This window comes from Clarias gariepinus, chromosome 23 (genome assembly GCF_024256425.1).
Source record: "Clarias gariepinus isolate MV-2021 ecotype Netherlands chromosome 23, CGAR_prim_01v2, whole genome shotgun sequence".
Lineage (NCBI taxonomy): Eukaryota > Metazoa > Chordata > Actinopteri > Siluriformes > Clariidae > Clarias > Clarias gariepinus.
Window position 1 is genome coordinate 4,771,553 of NC_071122.1, and position 20,935 is coordinate 4,792,487.

General features: G+C 39.1%; 2 protein-coding genes across 2 annotated transcripts; one reads left to right on the plus strand and one right to left on the minus strand.

Annotated features, from left to right (window-relative positions):
- Nucleotides 1–7,018: 7,018 nt before the first annotated feature.
- Nucleotides 7,019–9,448, plus strand: LOC128511659 (mucin-4). The gene is made up of 8 exons (XM_053484611.1): nucleotides 7,019–7,134; nucleotides 7,216–7,280; nucleotides 7,710–7,912; nucleotides 8,041–8,212; nucleotides 8,328–8,495; nucleotides 8,669–8,742; nucleotides 8,839–8,907; nucleotides 9,287–9,448. The coding sequence occupies exons 1-7, from the start codon at nucleotides 7,057–7,059 to the stop codon at nucleotides 8,892–8,894; spliced, it is 816 nt and encodes a 271-aa protein (XP_053340586.1). The 5' UTR covers nucleotides 7,019–7,056; the 3' UTR covers nucleotides 8,895–8,907; nucleotides 9,287–9,448.
- Nucleotides 9,449–12,718: 3,270 nt separating this feature from the next.
- On the minus strand, nucleotides 12,719–20,083 carry errfi1a (ERBB receptor feedback inhibitor 1a). Its single transcript, XM_053484680.1, has 4 exons — nucleotides 19,924–20,083; nucleotides 16,633–16,838; nucleotides 16,397–16,473; nucleotides 12,719–16,303 (listed from the first exon to the last, which is right to left on the minus strand). The coding sequence occupies exons 2-4, from the start codon at nucleotides 16,782–16,784 to the stop codon at nucleotides 15,174–15,176; spliced, it is 1,359 nt and encodes a 452-aa protein (XP_053340655.1). The 5' UTR covers nucleotides 16,785–16,838; nucleotides 19,924–20,083; the 3' UTR covers nucleotides 12,719–15,173.
- Nucleotides 20,084–20,935: the final 852 nt, after the last annotated feature.

Sequence of the window (20,935 nt, forward strand, 5' to 3'; positions counted from 1 at the left end):
ATCACCTTCCACAGAAGTACAACCTCCTTCATTTCCAACAACAGAAGCAATTACAGCATCAGAAAGTCCAATCCAATCGAGTCCCACAATTTCCACAACAGAGGGGTCAACACACATCACTGTGTTCTCTTCAACTGAAGATGTCCATTTAACATCATCCATAACAAAATCTCCTGAAACATCATCCATCTCTTCTGAAACTAGTGACATGACCTCAGAGTACGCATCAGCATTTCCAACTACAGATCAAACCATAGCTTCATTTTCTACCGCTGACTACTCCTCAACAATACTACCAACATTCACAAAACTTACAACTGAAACACCTCCAACAACAGAAACATCCACAGAAATATCTCCGGTTTCCTCATCTAAAGCCACACATTCACCATCAGCTACCCAGTCAGAAAACACATTAACAACTTTTAACTCTGAAGCAACTGCCGCTTCAAGCAATAATGAAGACACAACAACAGACATAACTAGACAACCCACTGAAACCTCAGAAGTGGCAGTAGGAACAAGTCGGGAGTCTCCAGGATCGTCTTCCACAGAAGTACCAGCTACTTCATTTCCAACAACAGAAGCAATTACAGCATCAGAAAGTCCAATCCAAACGAGTCCCACAGTTTCCACAACAGAGAGGTCAACACACATCACTGTGTTCTCTTCAACTGAAGATGTCCATTTAACATCATCCATAACAAAATCTCCTGAAACATCATCCATCTCTTCTGAAACTAGTGACATGACCTCAGAGTACGCATCAGCATTTCCAACCACAGATCAAACCATAGCTTCATTTTCTACCGCTGACTACTCCTCAACAATACTACCACCATTCACAGAATTTACAACTGAAACACCTCCAACAACAGAAACATCCACAGAAATATCTCCGGTTTCCTCATCTGAAGCCACACATTCACCATCAGCTACCCAGTCAGAACACACACTAACAACTTTTAACTCTGAAGCAACTGCCACTTCAAGCAATAATGAAGACACAACAACAGACATAACTAGACAACCCACTGAAACCTCAGAAGTGGCAGTAGGAACAAGTCGGGAGTCTCCAGGATCGTCTTCCACAGAAGTACCAGCTACTTCATTTCCACTAACAGAAGCAATTACAACATCAGAAAGTCCAATCCAAACGAGTCCCACAGTTTCCACAACAGAGGGGTCAACACACATTACTGTGTTCTCTTCTACTGAAGATGTCCATTTAACATCATCCATAACAAAATCTCCTGAAACATCATCCATCTTTTCTGAAACTAGTGACATGACCTCAGAGTACGCATCAGCATTTCCAACCACAGATCAAACCATAGCTTCATTTTCTACCGCTGACTACTCCTCAACAATACTACCACCATTCACAGAATTTACAACTGAAACACCTCCAACAACAGAAACATCCACAGAAATATCTCCGGTTTCCTCATCTAAAGCCACACATTCATCATCAGCTACCCAGTCAGAACACACACTAACAACTTTTATCTCTGAAGCAACTGCCACTTCAATTAATAATGAAGACACAACAACAGACATAACTAGACAACCCACTGAAACTTCAGAAGTGGCAGTAGGAACAAGTCAGGAATCTCCGGGATCGTCTTCCACAGAAGTACAACCTACTTCATTTCCAACAACAGAAGCAATTACAGCATCAGAAAGTCCAATTCAAACAAGTCCGACAATTTCCACAACAGAGGGGTCAACACACATCACTGTGTTCTCTTCAACTGAAGATGTCCATTTAACATCATCCATAACAAAATCTCCTGAAACATCATCCATCTCTTCTGAAACTAGTGACATGACCTCAGAGTACGCATCAGCATTTCCAACCACAGATCAAACCATAGCTTCATTTTCTACCGCTGACTACTCCTCAACAATACTACCAACATTCACAGAATTTACAACTGAAACACCTCCAACAACAGAAACATCCACAGAAATATCTCCGGTTTCCTCATCTGAAGCCACACATTCACCATCAGCTACCCAGTCAGAACACACATTAACAACTTTTAACTCTGAAGCAACTGCCACTTCAAGCAATAATGAAGACACAACAACAGACATAACTAGACAACCCACTGAAACCTCAGAAATGGCAGTAGGAACAAGTCAGGAATCTCCAGGATCGTCTTCCACAGAAGTACCAGCTACTTCATTTCCAACAACAGAAACAATTACAGCATCAGAAAGTCCAATCCAAACGAGTCCCACAGTTTCCACAACAGAGAGGTCAACACACATCACTGTGTTCTCTTCAACTGAAGATGTCCATTTAACATCATCCATAACAAAATCTCCTGAAACATCATCCATCTCTTCTGAAACTAGTGACATGACCTCAGAGTACGCATCAGCATTTCCAACCACAGATCAAACCATAGCTTCATTTTCTACCGCTGACTATTCCTCCACAATACTACCAACATTCACAGAGTTTACAACTAAAACACCTCCAACAACAGAAACATCCACAGAAATATCTCCGGTTTCCTCATCTGAAGCCACACATTCACCATCAGCTACCCAGTCAGAACACACATTAACAACTTTTAACTCTGAAGCAACTGCCACTTCAAGCAATAATGAAGACACAACAACAGGCATAACTAGACAACCCACTGAAACCTCAGAAGTGGCAGTAGGAACAAGTCAGGAATCTCCAGGATCGTCTTCCACAGAAGTACCAGCTACTTCATTTCCAACAACAGAAACAATTACAGCATCAGAAAGTCCAATCCAAACGAGTCCCACAGTTTCCACAACAGAGAGGTCAACACACATCACTGTGTTCTCTTCAACTGAAGATGTCCATTTAACATCATCCATAACAAAATCTCCTGAAACATCATCCATCTCTTCTGAAACTAGTGACATGACCTCAGAGTACGCATCAGCATTTCCAACCACAGATCAAACCATAGCTTCATTTTCTACCGCTGACTACTCCTCCACAATACTACCAACATTCACAGAATTTACAACTGAAACACTTCCAACAACAGAAACATCCACAGAAATATCTCCGGTTTCCTCATCTGAAGCCACACATTCACCATCAGCTACCCAGTCAGAACACACATTAACAAGTTTTAACTCTGAAGCAACTGCCACTTCAAGCAATAATGAAGACACAACAACAGACATAACTAGACAACCCACTGAAACCTCAGAAGTGGCAGTAGGAACAAGTCAGGAATCTCCAGGATCGTCTTCCACAGAAGTACCAGCTACTTCATTTCCAACAACAGAAACAATTACAGCATCAGAAAGTCCAATCCAAACGAGTCCCACAGTTTCCACAACAGAGAGGTCAACACACATCACTGTGTTCTCTTCAACTGAAGATGTCCATTTAACATCATCCATAACAAAATCTCCTGAAACATCATCTATCTCTTCTGAAACTAGTGACATGACCTCAGAGTACGCATCAGCATTTCCAACCACAGATCAAACCATAGCTTCATTTTCTACCGCTGACTACTCCTCAACAATACTACCAACATTCACAGAATTTACAACTGAAACACCTCCAACAACAGAAACATCCACAGAAATATCTCCGGTTTCCTCATCTGAAGCCACACATTCACCATCAGCTACCCAGTCAGAACACACATTAACAACTTTTAACTCTGAAGCAACTGCCACTTCAAGCAATAATGAAGACACAACAACAGACATAACTAGACAACCCACTGAAACCTCAGAAGTGGCAGTAGGAACAAGTCAGGAATCTCCAGGATCGTCTTCCACAGAAGTACCAACTACTTCATTTCCAACAACAGAAACAATTACAGCATCAGAAAGTCCAATCCAAACGAGTCCCACAGTTTCCACAACAGAGAGGTCAACACACATCACTGTGTTCTCTTCAACTGAAGATGTCCATTTAACATCATCCATAACAAAATCTCCTGAAACATCATCCATCTCTTCTGAAACTAGTGACATGACCTCAGAGTACGCATCAGCATTTCCAACCACAGATCAAACCATAGCTTCATTTTCTACCGCTGACTACTCCTCAACAATACTACCAACATTCACAGAATTTACAACTGAAACACCTCCAACAACAGAAACATCCACAGAAATATCTCCGGTTTCCTCATCTGAAGCCACACATTCACCATCAGCTACCCAGTCAGAACACACATTAACAACTTTTAACTCTGAAGCAACTGCCACTTCAAGCAATAATGAAGACCCAACAACAGACATAACTAGACAACCCACTGAAACCTCAGAAGTGGCAGTAGGAACAAGTCAGGAATCTCCAGGATCGTCTTCCACAGAAGTACCAGCTACTTCATTTCCAACAACAGAAGCAATTACAGCATCAGAAAGTCCAATCCAAACGAGTCCCACAGTTTCCACAACAGAGGGGTCAACACACATCACTGTGTTCTCTTCAACTGAAGATGTCCATTTAACATCATCCATAACAAAATCTCCTGAAACATCATCCATCTCTTCTGAAACTAGTGACATGACCTCAGAGTACGCATCAGCATTTCCAACCACAGATCAAACCATAGCTTCATTTTCTACCGCTGACTACTCCTCAACAATACTACCAACATTCACAGAATTTACAACTGAAACACCTCCAACAACAGAAACATCCACAGAAATATCTCCGGTTTCCTCATCTGAAGCCACACATTCACCATCAGCTACCCAGTCAGAACACACATTAACAACTTTTAACTCTGAAGCAACTGCCACTTCAAGCAATAATGAAGACACAACAACAGACATAACTAGACAACCCACTGAAACCTCAGAAGTGGCAGTAGGAACAAGTCAGGAATCTCCAGGATCGTCTTCCACAGAAGTACCAGCTACTTCATTTCCAACAACAGAAGCAATTACAGCATCAGAAAGTCCAATCCAAACGAGTCCCACAGTTTCCACAACAGAGGGGTCAACACACATTACTGTGTTCTCTTCTACTAAAGATGTCCATTTAACATCATCCATAACAAAATCTCCTGAAACATCGTCTATCTCTTCTGATACTAGTGACATGACCTCAGAGTATGCATCAGCATTTCCAACCACAGATCAAACCATAGCTTCATTTTCTACCGCTGACTACTCCTCAACAATACTACCACCATTCACAGAATTTACAACTGAAACACCTCCAACAACAGAAACATCCACAGAAATATCTCCGGTTTCCTCATCTGAAGCCACACATTCACCATCAGCTACCCAGTCAGAACACACACTAACAACTTTTATCTCTGAAGCAACTGCCACTTCAAGCAATAATGAAGACACAACAACAGACATAACTAGACAACCCACTGAAACTTCAGAAGTGGCAGTAGGAACAAGTCAGGAATCTCCGGGATCGTCTTCCACAGAAGTACAACCTACTTCATTTCTAACAACAGAAGCAATTACAGCATCAGATAGTCCGATCCAAACGAGTCCCACAGTTTCCACAACAGAGGGGTCAACACACATCACTGTGTTCTCTTCTACTGAAGATGTCCATTTAACATCATCCATAACAAAATTTCACAAAACATCATCCATCTCTTCTGAAACTAGTGACATGACCTCAGAGTACGCATCAGCATTTCCAACCACAGATCACACCATAGCTTCATTTTCTACCGCTGACTACTCCTCAACAATACTACCAACATTCACAGAATTTACAACTGAAACACCTCCAACAACAGAAACATCCACAGAAATATCTCCGGTTTCCTCATCTGAAGCCACACATTCACCATCAGCTACCCAGTCAGAACACACATTAACAACTTTTAACTCTGAAGCAACTGCCACTTCAAGCAATATTGAAGACACAACAACAGACATAACTAGACAGCCCACTGAAACCTCAGAAGTGGCAGTAGGAACAAGTCAGGAATCTCCAGGATCGTCTGCCACAGTAGTACCAGCTACTTCATTTCCAACCACAGAAGCATTTACAACATCAGAAAGTCCAATCCAAACGAGTCCCATAGTTTCTACAACAGAGGGGTCAACACACATCACTGTGTTCTCTTCAACTGAAGATGTCCATTTAACATCATCCATAACATCACCTCACCAAACATTATCCATCTCTTCTGAAACACCTCCAAAAACAGAAACATCCACTAAAATATCTCCTGTTTCCTCAACTGAAGTCACACATTCACCCTTATCTACCCTATTATCACCATCCTTAACATCTCATGGAGCAGTTGTCACTTCAAGCAATAATGAATCCACAACAATAGACATTACTGGACAATTCACTGACACTTCAGAATTACCAAAAGAAACAGGTCAGAAATCTCCAGGATCTCCTTCAACAGCAGTTATAGTTACGTCATTTTTAACATCATCAGGAACAACAGCATCAGAAAGTCCAATCCAAACAAGTCTGACAGTGTCTGCAACAGACTCAACATCTGTGTCCTCACAAACACCAGACCTAACAAGCCAGCAGTCGTCAGCATTTCCAACCACAGATCAATCTATGGCTTCTTTTTCCACTGCTGACTCATCCTCAAGCACACTTACAACATTTACACGAAATACATCTGAAACTCTTCCAACAATAAATGTATCCACCGAAATATCTTCAGTTTCCTCAACTGAAGCCACACATTCATCATCAACTACTAAGTCAGTATCAACTTCACCTGTTACCTTTGAATCTGCCACTTCAAGCAATAATAAATACACTTTTGCTAGTTCACAAAATTCAGTATCACCAAGTCAATCATCTCTGTCCACTATGACTTCTGTCAGTATAAAGAACTGCAGTGATTTTACTTATGGTGATTTATGTCAATTTGCATTTGACACAAGACCTGCTATTCTGTGTAAGTATATAATTCCCCTTGATTCAACAGTAGTTATTATTCATATTGTGATCATTTGTTTCATAAAATTACATTTTTAACTCATCTGTGAATAAATATTTGAGATATGTGAGATTGAGAAACGTGCCTTGCAGCTGAGGGGAGACCTACACGAAAGGCAAACATTTCTCTGAGAATTATGAAGAACTACAGTCGTGACTTTGACAATTTGAACTCTGAGGCATCCAAAAACTTAACTTCAGTCCTATCACGTGAGGTATGTAGTTTAATTTCTCATTTCATAATAAGCCATTCTGATCCTTTCTTTAAAAACAACTGCTCTTTATTTTTATTGCAGCTTTCTGACATTTGTAGAAGAGCAGATTCACAAAACTTCCGCGGTGTAAACATTACCAGATTAGCGTAAGTTCTTCTTAAGGAGTTTCCTTTAGACATTCATGTTACTTTACTCTAATACTTTAGAGTATTCATGTTTAGCAAAGTTGTCTTTTTGCTAATGACACTGTATCGGAGTGTTAGAAAATGGAGTGCAACAGGATGAAAATCAAGCGGCCAGAATATAGTTTATTATGTCTCAGCTGGGACATTAACACAGTAGTGCCAATTTATCCTGGAGGCACAGAGAAGCCAGCCATTACAAATCATTTTATTTCAGTAATAAACTTCTCTGCGCTGTTACTGACTGATATGTCTTCCATTTTTTCACTGTGTAATTTACAGTGAGTAAAAAAGCGCCCCCTTAAATGTTGTGTGCTGAATGTGTCATGAAATGGGGTATTTTACTCATAATGTAGACAAATATTAACCCAACAAACATTTTATTTTCCCCAGAAATGGAAGCATCATTGTCAACAGCGTTGCAGTGTACACCTATCCCAACAACCAATCGCAAATAGATTTTCTCAACAAGGATCTAGAGCCCTCTTTAATAAAGTTGTTTAATGATTCAAATTCACTTAAACATTTAGGTGAAGCTCTTGGAAATGTTTCTGTTCAGGATATAGAAGTTCTTGTGCAGACAGCTGAAATTACAAGTAAGTTATATTTTTCTATGGTTTCACAAAAAGAGAAATGAAAATGATTTGCCTCTTTAAACAAGGATCTCTCTGATTTAACCATTCATGACTTTATAAAAATAATAATATGTTCTACCTTAAATAAGATGTTACAGAACTGCAACAGTATATAAATTGTTCCTGGGATTTTGCCAACTACACACCCACACTGGATATTGTGGAAGGTTCCTGGGTGTGTGAGGGGCAATGCAAATCTAACTCCAGCTACTGCAACGCTCATGGGGATTGTGTGAACCTGAAAACTGGCCCAGAGTGCCAGTAAGTAATCTTAAGCATCTAATCCTTTAATTTATTCTGCACATCTTTACTGTACCATTCTCAGTATCACATAGAAAAGTAGCAACCTTGTCTTTATTCTTTTTAACACAATTAGATGCCATAAGTCTTCTTTCGAAATATACTCAGGACAACATTGCGAGATTTTCAACAGAGGCGCAGGGTTTTACGCTGCTCTCTTTGGGAGTTTAGGAGCTGCCCTTCTTCTTATCATCATTGTAATAATCGTGGTTGTAGTTATAAAACTGAAGAAGAGGAAATGCTGGTAGGTATTGCTCTACAGGTTTGTCTCATTTACACAATATATTAAGAGAAGGAGTAAAAAAAAGGTGACAGATTAAACCTGTTATAGAGAATTAATCAACATATTTTGGTCAAACATGCTGTTTAATAAAGTACAATAAATATAAATTTACCAATAATCTCCCATTCTTACAGGACTATAAGCAGCAGTAGTGAATCCAGGAGGTCGGACTTGTTTGAAGACTACTTCTTTGACTTCACTGAGAGAGGTTAAGATTTTACTATTGTTTTATTTCATGGACATTTGAATGACTATTTGAAAAAGAATCAAACTTACTCTATAATTTTTGAATATTTGAACGAAGGTCAACTCCAGAAGTATACTTTGCATGAAAACACAGATGAGTATGTAACGTCTTGAAATGACCTCGAAAGTAAGTATACTTATATAAATGACATAATTTTATTGATATGAATGAAACATACTTCCATATGTAAAATAAAGTTTGCTCTTTATTTTAAAAAGTGTGACAATTACAATCTTGCTGTTCTTTATTACTGGGTAAAACAGGTTTTAATATTAAATCAGTTTTAAGATTGAGTATTACATTTTAAGTTTCTATCTATCTATCTATCTATCTATCTATCTATCTATCTATCTATCTATCTATCGATCGATCGATAGATAGATAGATAGATAGATAGATAGATAGATAGATAGATAGATAGAGATATATAGAGGTTCCAGGCCCCTGTTTATTAAAAAACTGTACAGACAATGAAACAAACTTTTTTGGGTTTGACCTCTCCTAGGTGCAGACGCAGTACCAGATGTGAATCTGTACCTAACACCAGAAGTTCAAGAATTGCAGAACAAAGACAATTGTCATTTTCACTAAATCAAATATTACAGCTTGTTATGTGGCATGATTAGGGCCACTGTTATAGATTTGTGGGTTGCATTTCATAAATAATATCCAGTAAATTATTACATATAATTAGTTTCCTGTATTTATGTACTGTATTTATGTGCTATTTCACCATGTGCTTAAAACTGTTTGGATGGATGTCTTGAATAGGAACTAGCTCCCAGTGCTGCTCTGCGTGAGGTTTTCTGGCCATCTCAATATTTAAGAAGGTCTTGAAGCAACAGCTAAGTAAAAACTCTGCAGGTCTAATTACATCCTTGCACAGGTTATTTGCATATCAATATTAACTAAATCAATATCCAGATGAGCACAATATTTGATTTGCAATGCTGCCAGATTACAGCAGCTGATTCTGGTAAAGGTTTTAATAATATTATCTTCTTGCCATTTAATCTTCATTATGATTGGTTGGAAAGAGTTGATAAATTTATCTCTAAAAGTGGTGCAGCAGCAAACCAAAGGTTGATATTAATATATTTGTTCTGATACTTTATTATTTGAAAATATTATAGTGTTATTTAATAAAACAAGTTTTCTGTTCATGTAACATTTATGAAGTCTCCAGTATTAGTGCTTTTGCAACAATCAGTTGATGTGTCATTATGTAATGGATTAAACACTGGTGATATGCTCAAATTAGTCAAAACAAACAGCCTCATTTACCACACTACAGCTTTGTTAATTCAACTTTTTTGTTCCACTAGGGGGCAGTACAGGCTAGTGAATGCACCCCTATAAAACGCAAATAAACTGAAATTATTGTATAGAATTTTCATTTGTGATCTTAAACAGTTTTATGACATACAGTTTTATTAGTATCACATTCATATGTACACACTGTATATTAGACTTTGCCCTCAGATCTGTGTGTTATATGAAATACTTATATGTACTCATATGTACAGGGTGGGTGAAAATTAACTAGGCAATATTTAATGGTACTTGTAGTACCACTGGAGCACCAGCCCATTTTACTCTTACACACACACACACACACACACTCACATGCTTATTCACAAACTATGGGCAATTTGGTAATGCCAGTCAGCCTAATCTGCATGGAGTAAACCAGAGTTACCCTGAGGAAATTCACCAGGCACGTACAGAACATGCAAACTCCATGCACACAGACCTGAGGTGGGAATCGAACCCAGGGCCTGGATGTGCAAGGCCCTATTTAACAAATTGTATTAGAAATATGTGCTTTATTACCCATTTTAATGCCTAGTTACTTTTCACCCAATCTTTTGATCTATCTTCCCTGTTGTGATCTTGCAAAAATAAACATCCAAATTCAACCACTTGTCTGGTGATTGCTTGATATTCCATAGGCAAATAGAGATCGCACTGAAATCTACTGATAAATTATCTAATAATCTGCACTGTTTATGTTTCCTGGTAGTTGATTGCATGCTATTAAGTGTAATGTGTCACAGGGGAGTCACACCTATTGACATGTGACAGAGGAGTCAATTGGAAAGTCTTTACTGCTCGCTATCATAGATATTATTTACTGTAAGTCAGGAGTAATAAATATCATTCCTTCAAAGCTTTTTCTCAGATGGTGTTTTGATCATGTAATTGAAGAATGATACAATTCTGTGAGAACAAAAGAAATACCGTTTGATTTACATTTATTTAATTCACATCATTATTTAGTATGCTATTGAATCCATATCGCAGGCCCTTGTGACCTATGGAAGGGGGCTGGGTCATCCAGGAAGAAATCATACCGTTATACCATAATATCATTATGGTTTAAAGATGATCAGTCCGAATGTCTCATGATAACATTTCAGGCCAAATCAAACCATTCCATTGTGTTTATTTTTTCTTTAATTTAATTTAATTTCAAGTTTATAAGTTTGTCCACAACTGAGTCACATATTAAAGTTCAGTGAACTATAACCTTAAAGCATTTCTAATCTATCATAGTAAATTACATTACAACCCCACATTACAATATTAATGGTCTCGCCTTTGGGCATCTTTCAGTCATATACAGTAAGTTTCAGAGTGAAGACCCGGTTCATGGTTGAATAATTGGTTCAATTATTGACCAGTAATAAACTGGGGGTATACCACCAGCAAAGCGTTTGCTAACTAATGCTTGAAATGAGAATTGAAATGAATTTGGGTCACTGTGCCTCTGGAGCTTTTCAGCTTAATGAACTGTAAAAAAGAATAAAGAGCTATAGTGAGGTGTGTGTCCCTGAGCACACTTTCACACTGACGACAATGTTACACATACCACAACAGCAAATCTCCCTTATGTCAAACTTAAATAAAACACAAGGGACATAAGTGTGTCACAAAGGCAGTCTGATTACACCATGCTTTCATCAGGATGCTTCATTATGATGAATAATCTTTAAAAAATTTGTAGTATTGTTTCATATTAGTGCTATCAGCGGTGAGTCAACACCGTCACAAGCTTTGGCTTTTTGAAGGCTTCTGAAAGTCTTTGTCTTTTCAAGCTAAGGTTGTTCGATCCTTATCTGAGGATGCTAGACATAATTTAAGTCTTATGATATCCAGATTATAAAAAGGATTGAATTTAACAAAGATTTTTTTTTTCTTGTGCAGTATATTTGTTGAGGTATAATTTTGTACATTTTTCTAATTTATGAAAAAAAAAACTTTAATGTAGATAATTTGAGTTTTATACTGATCAACTATAACATTAATACATTAAAATCATTAAAACCCAAGCAACACAGCATACAGTAATTGATATTTTTTTAAATAATTGTAATAAAGTTATTAGGAACATTTTAAAAAGATTAAATTATTATAATATAATTATAATGATCATTGGGTTGCCAAGGTAACGGCCTTAGTTCGTCGATTTCCGTTAGCATTCTGGGAAATGAAACACTGCCTTTTATTTCCACTAACGAACAACACTGGAAAATTATAATGTCATTATATAATAAAGCAATGTTCTTATCTCACACCGTATAAAGCAATTAACATTTTTAATAGTCCCCAAAGTTTGATTACTCAGCTCATTCAGAAGGAAAAAAAAAAAAATCTTGAATGGGACTCCAGATCAGAGCAGACTGTCCCTTTTCAGCTGCAAAAAACTGACAGTGACAAACAGGAAATAAAGCAGGGAATGAACCTAATGCACTGTGTGCGTGTGTGTTTAAGTATGTGCGTGTTTAAATATGTGCATGTTAAAGTGTGTGTGTGTGTGTGTGTGAGTGTGTGAGAGAGAGAGAGAGAGAGTGAGAGAGAGTGTAACGTTTGGCACAGGTTGTCCTGTAACACTGATGTGGCCTTAACATCCCTATCTGAAATCAGACCCTAATCCTACAGAAGAAAGCGAAAGGCTGACTAGAGATCAGCAGCTGGGCGACACCGCAGTTCACCTTCCTCCTGCCTGGAACAAGGCCAGTAGTAATGAGGCAGAGCACGAGGGCGTGGGCGATAAAACAGGCAAAACAGCAATATCTTTGTGTTCCGGCCATCTTTCCCCGATTGAGGTATAACAAGACAAGATTTAAGACCAAACACGGTTCATAAATAAGTCTTTATTTTCTGTTTGTATTTTTTCTTTAGGAGCTATACTACACACAGTGCTATTCAGTAGCTAAGAGGACTGTGTTAAATACTTTTACATGTTACAATATACTGCTCTCTCTCAGTGCATTTTTCGCTTGTTCCACATGACAGCAGAGAACATTAATCATTTCTTCTTGAACTTGCCTTCATTTCTTTTAGATAAGACACAGGAAACAGGTCAGAGATTAAATAGTATGATGTAAACATTTTCGGATAGATGGAATTTTGTAAAATAAAAAGAAAACAAACAACAATACAAAAAAAATAAAATTTTAAATTTAAACAAAGTGGCATCAGTTACATACGTTCCTGGTGTCTGTGCAGATGATTGACCTCTGAGCTTGTTTTTTTTTTTTTTTTGTCGTCTTTTTCCCTTTTTGAAAATGATTCAAATCATTATTTTCAAGGTAAATAAGATGCACCTGCTACATTTACTGTGTAATCACATTCTGTATAACCATAATATAACAATACAGAACAATAAAACATCTCATTTACCCGCTGCCAGCAGCCAAAGTCTCCGAGGCCCACACCCACAGCAATCACGTCTGATAGGTATGCATGTACACGGAACAGGAAAGACTGTTTTCTTTAAGTCGGCCAATTGTACTAGACACAGCTGAAGCTTTTGGAAAGGTTTCTAATCGGAAACGAGGTTTGTGAGGGGTCACCGTGTATCCAAAAATTGAAGGAAAATGTTTAGAGAGCTAAAAGTATACTGGGTGTCGCTGGTATTTTAGTTGACCTTTGTAACCTGGGTCCATGCATAATTCATTATTGTTTTGAGATATTAATAAAGAGATTTTTGCCATTGCCATTATGGGAGGTAGGACAGGTCTATTCACAACTCTGACTCACAGCTTGTTTGCAACTTTAAAAACTATGGCTGAACAGCAAGACACTTTTCATTTTATTTATTTAGCAGGTCTGAGCTTTAAAAAAAAAAAAAAAAAAGAACTCAGAAATAAAATTCATGAAGCCAATTTTACACCTGGATCAAAAGGGTGAAGATCACAGATTGGATTTGCATTTTTCTTAAAAAAACAAAACAAAACAAAAAAACACTTTGTAATAGGCAGATCAAACACTGATTTTTGATTGCCCCCAAAGTTTTAAAAGTCACATTCGAGGTAGTTTTGTGATTGGAAACAGGAACCTGAAGAAGGAGCTCCTGTTAATATGAGCCAGGGTTGTGTGTTATCACGATCAGCCTGGATTCATAAGGAACCATCAGGTCTGATATTGTTTGCGAAATCTATCAAAGAAACCTGCAGCAACTGCATTTAATCAGCTTGTGTGTGGCGGGCACACTTCCTGAATGTGAAGCGGTGAGAAATTGCTAATTCATGCACAACTATGAACACAAATGCTACATTTAAGCCATTCCTATGTAACATGCACATTGCAGTATTTTTACAATCAACATTGACAAAGATGTGCCACAAAGTTGGGCAATTTGTATGTTCTCTCACACAAACACACACACATACACAAACACACACAGTTTCCATACAACAGCTAAGAGCGCTAGTAATCCAGAAGGCTAAACAGCATACATTTCAACTTCATGCCTATTTATTCACAATGGAACAGTCGGGTTTCATATGGAATATCCTTCAAATACGGCCGCATAAAATCTCAGCCTTGGTGTCCTTCATATTTTAAGCTCAAAACACACTGATGAACAGATGCTCTACTGACTTAGCGTCCCTCCACGGTTTCACCTGCGACGCTCTCCGCCGGCCACAGAAGCAGCAATCTTCAAAGCAATACCTGACTACTAGCAACATAGTCCATAAAATAACAATTCTTAAAAAAGAAAAAAAAAAAAAAAAGGAAGAAGAAAAAAAGAAGAAAAAAAACACTGACTAAAATGAGGTACCAGACCAGCTCATACCCATTGGCTGCACCATAATCTGCATTTTAAACACTTGGGTTTCACATAATGAACAATGAGCTACTAAATTTATAAAAGATAAATCATTCTTGGATGTTATCAAGTGACCAAGGCCTTCTCAGCAGCACTTTTACAAATGTTGTGTCTCCATTTCGTGAACAACAACAACCAACAATAAAATCAGTAACTGCTTGTTGTATGGAACTTACCCTACTTTTTTTTTAAGTAGAGTAAATCGACTGCTTAAAAACAGCAGAAATGTCCTCTTGGCTCTCGGACAATAAGGCATCGTCCGTGTCCTATAAACTTATACAAGATCCGAGTACGTTTTCTTCTTGCTGTCACATGACCAGTCTAAACTCGAGCCCGATGCCTCAGTTTTTCGACTGTCCACAAAGTACTTCTCGTGCTTGTCTAGATACGCGGGCCGCTGCGGGAGCAGGAAGTAATGTGTATTGCTGACCTTCCTGCCATTTTCCACGATGGGTATAATGCAAGGGGAGCCTTCGCTGTTCTGCCTCTGCAGACCTCGGCTCACGTATTTGGGGTCGGGGGCGAAGCTTTGGGTGGGCGGCATGATTCCGTTGAGGTAAATAGGGAGGCTCTTGGGGCTTGGTGCACAGGGTACGCTGCTAGACAGAGGTTCTCTAGGAGGTACTTTGGGAGGTCGGTCATCATCGCTGCATGTCCCAGCGGTGACCTCTGCTGACCACCGGCGGTAGTCCCCAGTCTTGAAGGGTCGTGGGGGGATAGGGACCCGAGGAGGGACTTCGGGTTTGTCCAGGTCTTGGGTCTTGCGGTGATGACAGGACAGCCGAAGTGCGGAGGGTTTGTTATAGGAGCCTGCGGGTCCTGAATGGCAGCGTCGGAGCTTACGCTGAGCACGCTCCTGCTGCCGCTGGCATGTCGCTTTATGTTGATGGTGTTCGTGTTGTTCCGGTTCCGTTTGCTGGGGAAGAAGGCTTTCCTGGGACTCATGTTCATGCTTTTTTTTTGACTGCTGCTGTTGCTTTTTTTGATGGGGTACTGGCCCTTCAAAATAGGCATAATTGATTTGTCCGTAATCCCTAAGACTCCGTCGACTGTGCATGCCATACCGAAAATGGGAAGATTTCGGACAAGAATCAGAAACCAAACAACGACTATCATCTCCGGTAAAGAACTCAACCTCATTGTCCACAGTCTGGTAAGGAGATAAGTCCACAGAGCAAGGGATTGGGGGAAGAGGTTTTGTTACCCGGCTAGGCGTCCCAGGAATGGAGACATTGTCGGACACAGAGAGACGCTGCAAGCCAGGGACCACCTGGTCATCTTCAACAGGGCTAGGGGTGTGGGGAGCAAATGTGGAGGAGATGCTGATCTGTGCGGGTCTGGACGTTTTGGGAGCCAATGGTTGCGTTCCGGGATTGTTCAGGGAATAAGATTGGACTCGGTGTTCTGCAAAAAGAAGAAAAACATCAGTAAAGACATGCAAAGCATCAGATTATTTATAAACTACTTGATTTGCAGAGGTAGGAAAATTTCTCTTACTGTCTCCTGCTAAGAACGCTGGCACTTGTTGCCTGGATTGGACATTGCAATTTACAGTATCGACACTGAAGTAGAAGCTGAAAAGTAAAAGGCAGAAGAACGTTTCAGTCTTTTTGCACATATGTTTCATTCAACAAGTGCTAAGGATGTCAGAGAAAATTCAGTGCCTAACAAAACTCATCCATCTTCAAGGTTCACCTCACAATAACACATCAACGGCCCATTGTAACACTCACTTGTCAAGATCATGGTCGAATTTCCAGGAGGGCTTGGCTCTGGACATGCTATGGCATTGACTGCTATGCAGGAAGAGGTTTTGCGAGGGTAAATAAATCTCCTGGGATGTCAAGCCTACTATGGACATGCTCCAGCTGCAATCGAGTCGCATTCAAGCCAGGAAACATTCAGTGAAGCCGTGAGCCGCCACACTGCTGTGCTGTACCTGAAAACACAGCCAAAAAAAAAAAAAAACGTGACTCATTTTACAGATAAATATTTAGCAGGCCAAGTAGGAGAATTAAACTTTGATATAAAAGCATATAGTCTAAAAGGACCAGGTGATGTATCCTTTTCGTTTCCTGTTATTTAAGATCTTTTTGTGAATTGTAATGGATTCTATCGAACCCTTATTTTAAAAAAAATCTGCTTCTACATTTAAGGCAAGAAAGGTGTAACTTGATCTCTCTGATTTATTAACAGGTCAACAACACGGCATCAATGAGGACACCGAATCCCATTTTCCTCTTTTCTTTGTCTTTTTTCATAACACACAGTCTTCCCTTAGAATATTTGGAGCTCTGGCATTGCCTTGTGCACTGAACCTGCTTCAGGTCTTTCAGAAAACAAAGACTGAGCTCAGCTCCACCAGCTGTGGTATGACAAGCGCTCACTTTTACTGGGCTTGTGCGCCAAAAAAAAACACAACGTCTGAACAATCGCTCTAATAGCTGTCATGTCTAGGAGTCTCTGAAAGTCATTTTTTTTTAATGTGAATTTCAGCACACCTTCATTATCAAGAATATTTACACTATACAGCGCTGGATAAAACCTAATGCTAATATTTTTCTTTAAACCAGTGCTGCATGATTTCAGGTTCTAAGTATTTAGATTGCAAACCTTCTATTAAACACAGCACGTTAAAGCTTGAGAAAATTCGTTTCAATATACCAGGCTCGCCTAATGAATTGACTCTGCTTAGGCCTGCGCTTATGGACAACATCTAGCGCGGTGTCATTATGTAAAAATAAAAAAAAGCATAACATTAAGTGATGAAGAATGACCAGTAAACGATTTATGACGGTGTTTCAAGGTGGCTTTAAGACAACCGCGGTTGTGATGTTTAGGTAAATGTATTGAGAACATGCTACAGTATGAAGCAATCAATCTAATACACATTGTGAAGTATGAACATCACATGAAGGAGGCAAAGTTAACCTTGGTGCTCTTGCATCAGTGTGCAAATGCAATCTGTTTCAAGTTTCCCAACAGCGCTAACGAATATTCAAATATGATTTTGATAAAAATGGCTCGTTTTGGTGCATTATGGTTTCTATGGTAACAGATTGTTCACAATGGCATCATGTACTGTACGTATTTAAATGCTGTTAAATAAACAAGCAAAGTAATCAAATGTGTGTTGTTTTCTAACCAAATGTCTTACTATTGCTGGTAATAAATGTCACAATAATGATAAGAAATTATGATTTGGTCTTTAGGGAAGGAGTCCAAATCATAATTTCTTTCATCAATATTGTGAAGGAGTCCCCAGTTTCAGCACTTTTCTATGTTTTCTGACAAGCCTTAACATAAGCTGTAAACTTATATATATGTGTGTGTGTGTGTGTGTGTGTGTGTGTGTGTGTGTGTGTGTTCTCAAGAGGCTGGTGAGGGAAAACCAGTTTATAGTTAATTAAACGTACGTGAGAAAAGAAACTAAGTTTACACTGTATGCAAATTTAAAATGGATAAAAACTTACGTTAATATGGTAAAAATAGTAATTAAATAATAAAATCAGCAGGTATTAAATTAATAAACCATAAGACATGCAGTTATTATGTTACATCACCACAGCATGGATTATTTTCCCATAACAGCTTGCCCTGTGATGTGTTGTTCCTTATATACAATACAGCAAGCCTTATATACTGTCTCACATCTGAACACAATACTGTACGTGTCCTGATTTTAAATGACAGAACATGTAATGTTTGGCTAAATCCAATCATGAGTGTAAATTAGTTAGATAAGATTTAAGACTTAATATTTTTATTAAAAAACAAACAAAAAAAACAAAAAACACACACATACACGTCCCTCTGCATCTTGCATGCCACTTAGTGTGTACACAATTGCTCCTCATAGTGCAACCTGATCCGTGATAATGAACCTCCATGGGACGAAAGCTTCCTCTTGCAACAGGTGCAAGGCGACCCAGGCCGGCCGTGGTCACTACGGACATTTCTGGCTTGTATTATTATTATGAGACAATGAAGTTACAAAGGAAATGCAAAGAAACAGTCTAAAGGCCTTGGGACGCAAACTGCAGAAACAAAAACAATGAACAGTTTGCGATGATGTTAAAATGTCCAGCTACATCCAAACAGAAGGTGAAACTGTAACTGGTCAAATAATGTTTGAAACTAACGTTAAATCTAACGTTAACGTTAAATGTTTACTTCACATCTATCTGTGCATTCGGAACCAAGCCTGAAATAAGACGTGCATTCTTGCTGTGATAATTCATTTATTTCTTGTTCCATCTGTAAGATCTGGATTGCATAAGCCTGCTTTGAGTTATAATCCCTGCAACATCGTTCGAACCTCTACTTTAAACTTATCAAATTTAAAGCTATTTACAGTATAAGGGAACCGTTTTCTGCTTTGATAGAGTAGCCAAGCTTTGATGTGTGAGGTAAATTTGGATTCAATGGACAGTAACTGTAAGAAAATTTAAACTGCTGTATGTTCACCTAATCCAATATCTATATAATGGCGTGTGCTACATGGCATGATAACGCATGAACACGTGCATGTTTTAAAACGTGTGCAACTGCGTAAAAAGCTTATTAAACGGTACATTGCGTTGCATATAAAAAGTATCTCAACTCGTTAAGTTGTTACATTGTTACGCGCCATGACGCACCGTGCAACCCATTGATCTTTACATAAACAAACAAACCAATACATTGTATTATCTTCTAGCTTTGTAATCCAATTCTAACATTAATAGAGAGATAGACATGATATTAAGGTCGCTCTCGATTTATTTATCTATCTATCATGCTAATCTGGATAGATAGATAGATAGATAGATAGATAGATAGATAGATAGATAATCCATAAGCCTGGTTCTTGTAGACCTTTCTTTTCGCTAGAAATGTACACACACACACACACTACAGTCCTCCCAAGGTGCACACTCAGACAATCTGATAAGCACCCTTACAATAGAGAAAAGCTCCATGGAATGAGAGCAGAGAGACACGAGAGAGAGAGAGAGAGAGAGAGAGATGCGCTTTAAATTTACCTTCAGCTCCGGAAAAGCTACGCTGTTTGTGTCGGTTCCTAATCCACCATTACATTGTACACAGAGTTAATGCCTACTGCTTGTAAAGATCCTCTTGGAGTGAGTGAGTTAGCGCTGGTACGCGAGAAACAAGCGCAGGCATTCACAGCCCTGTTACGACACTTACACAAGGGTTCAGTACAACGCTTCCTCTGTGCGCTGCTTTTAAAGCGCTCTCCGTGCGGGCACGCGCTGACTCCGCCCACTAATGCCTTTTAAAGCTACAGTGCATCACAGAAGGCTGCATGCAGTAATTGGAATCGATGTACTGTACACGAAAGAGTGAAAATGTTCATGCTGTCCTGAGCATGTGTGTAATAGACTGTTGTTCCAGGTTTAGTTGTTCTTCTTGGAAGGCTTTCCACTATATTCAAACTGTGGGAGTTTGTTCAATAGGGGTCAGGGGTAGCTCAGTGGTTAAGGCATTGGACTACGGTTCGGAAGATCCCAGGTTCAAACCCCACAACCACCAAATTGCCACTGTTGGGCCCTTAACCCTCAACTGCTCAGATGTATAATGAGATAAAAATGTAAGTCGCTCTGGATAAGAGCGTCTGCCAAATGACTAAATGTAAATATCAGGTGAGAAGGCTCTGATGAGGTGGGGATGAGTTTAGGGATCTGGGCCGGACACGCTCGTCCTTCCACGCCAGCCTTAACACATGGAGTTGGCTTTATGCACAGGATCATTGTCATGCTCAGAAATCGCTACATCTCAATCTCTCTTAATCCCGTTTTTGGGCCCCTGGGCCAGGGGTAGCTCAGTGGTTAAGGCATTGGACTACGGTTCGGAAGATCCCAGGTTCAAACCCCACAACCACCAAGTTGCCACTGGTGGGCCCTTGAGCAAGGCCCTTAACCCTCATCTGCTCAGATGTGTAATGAGATAAAATGTAAGTCGCTCTGGATAAGAGCGTCTGCTAAATGCCTAAATGTAAATGTTTTTGAGATGAACTGTGGCAATGATTTCACC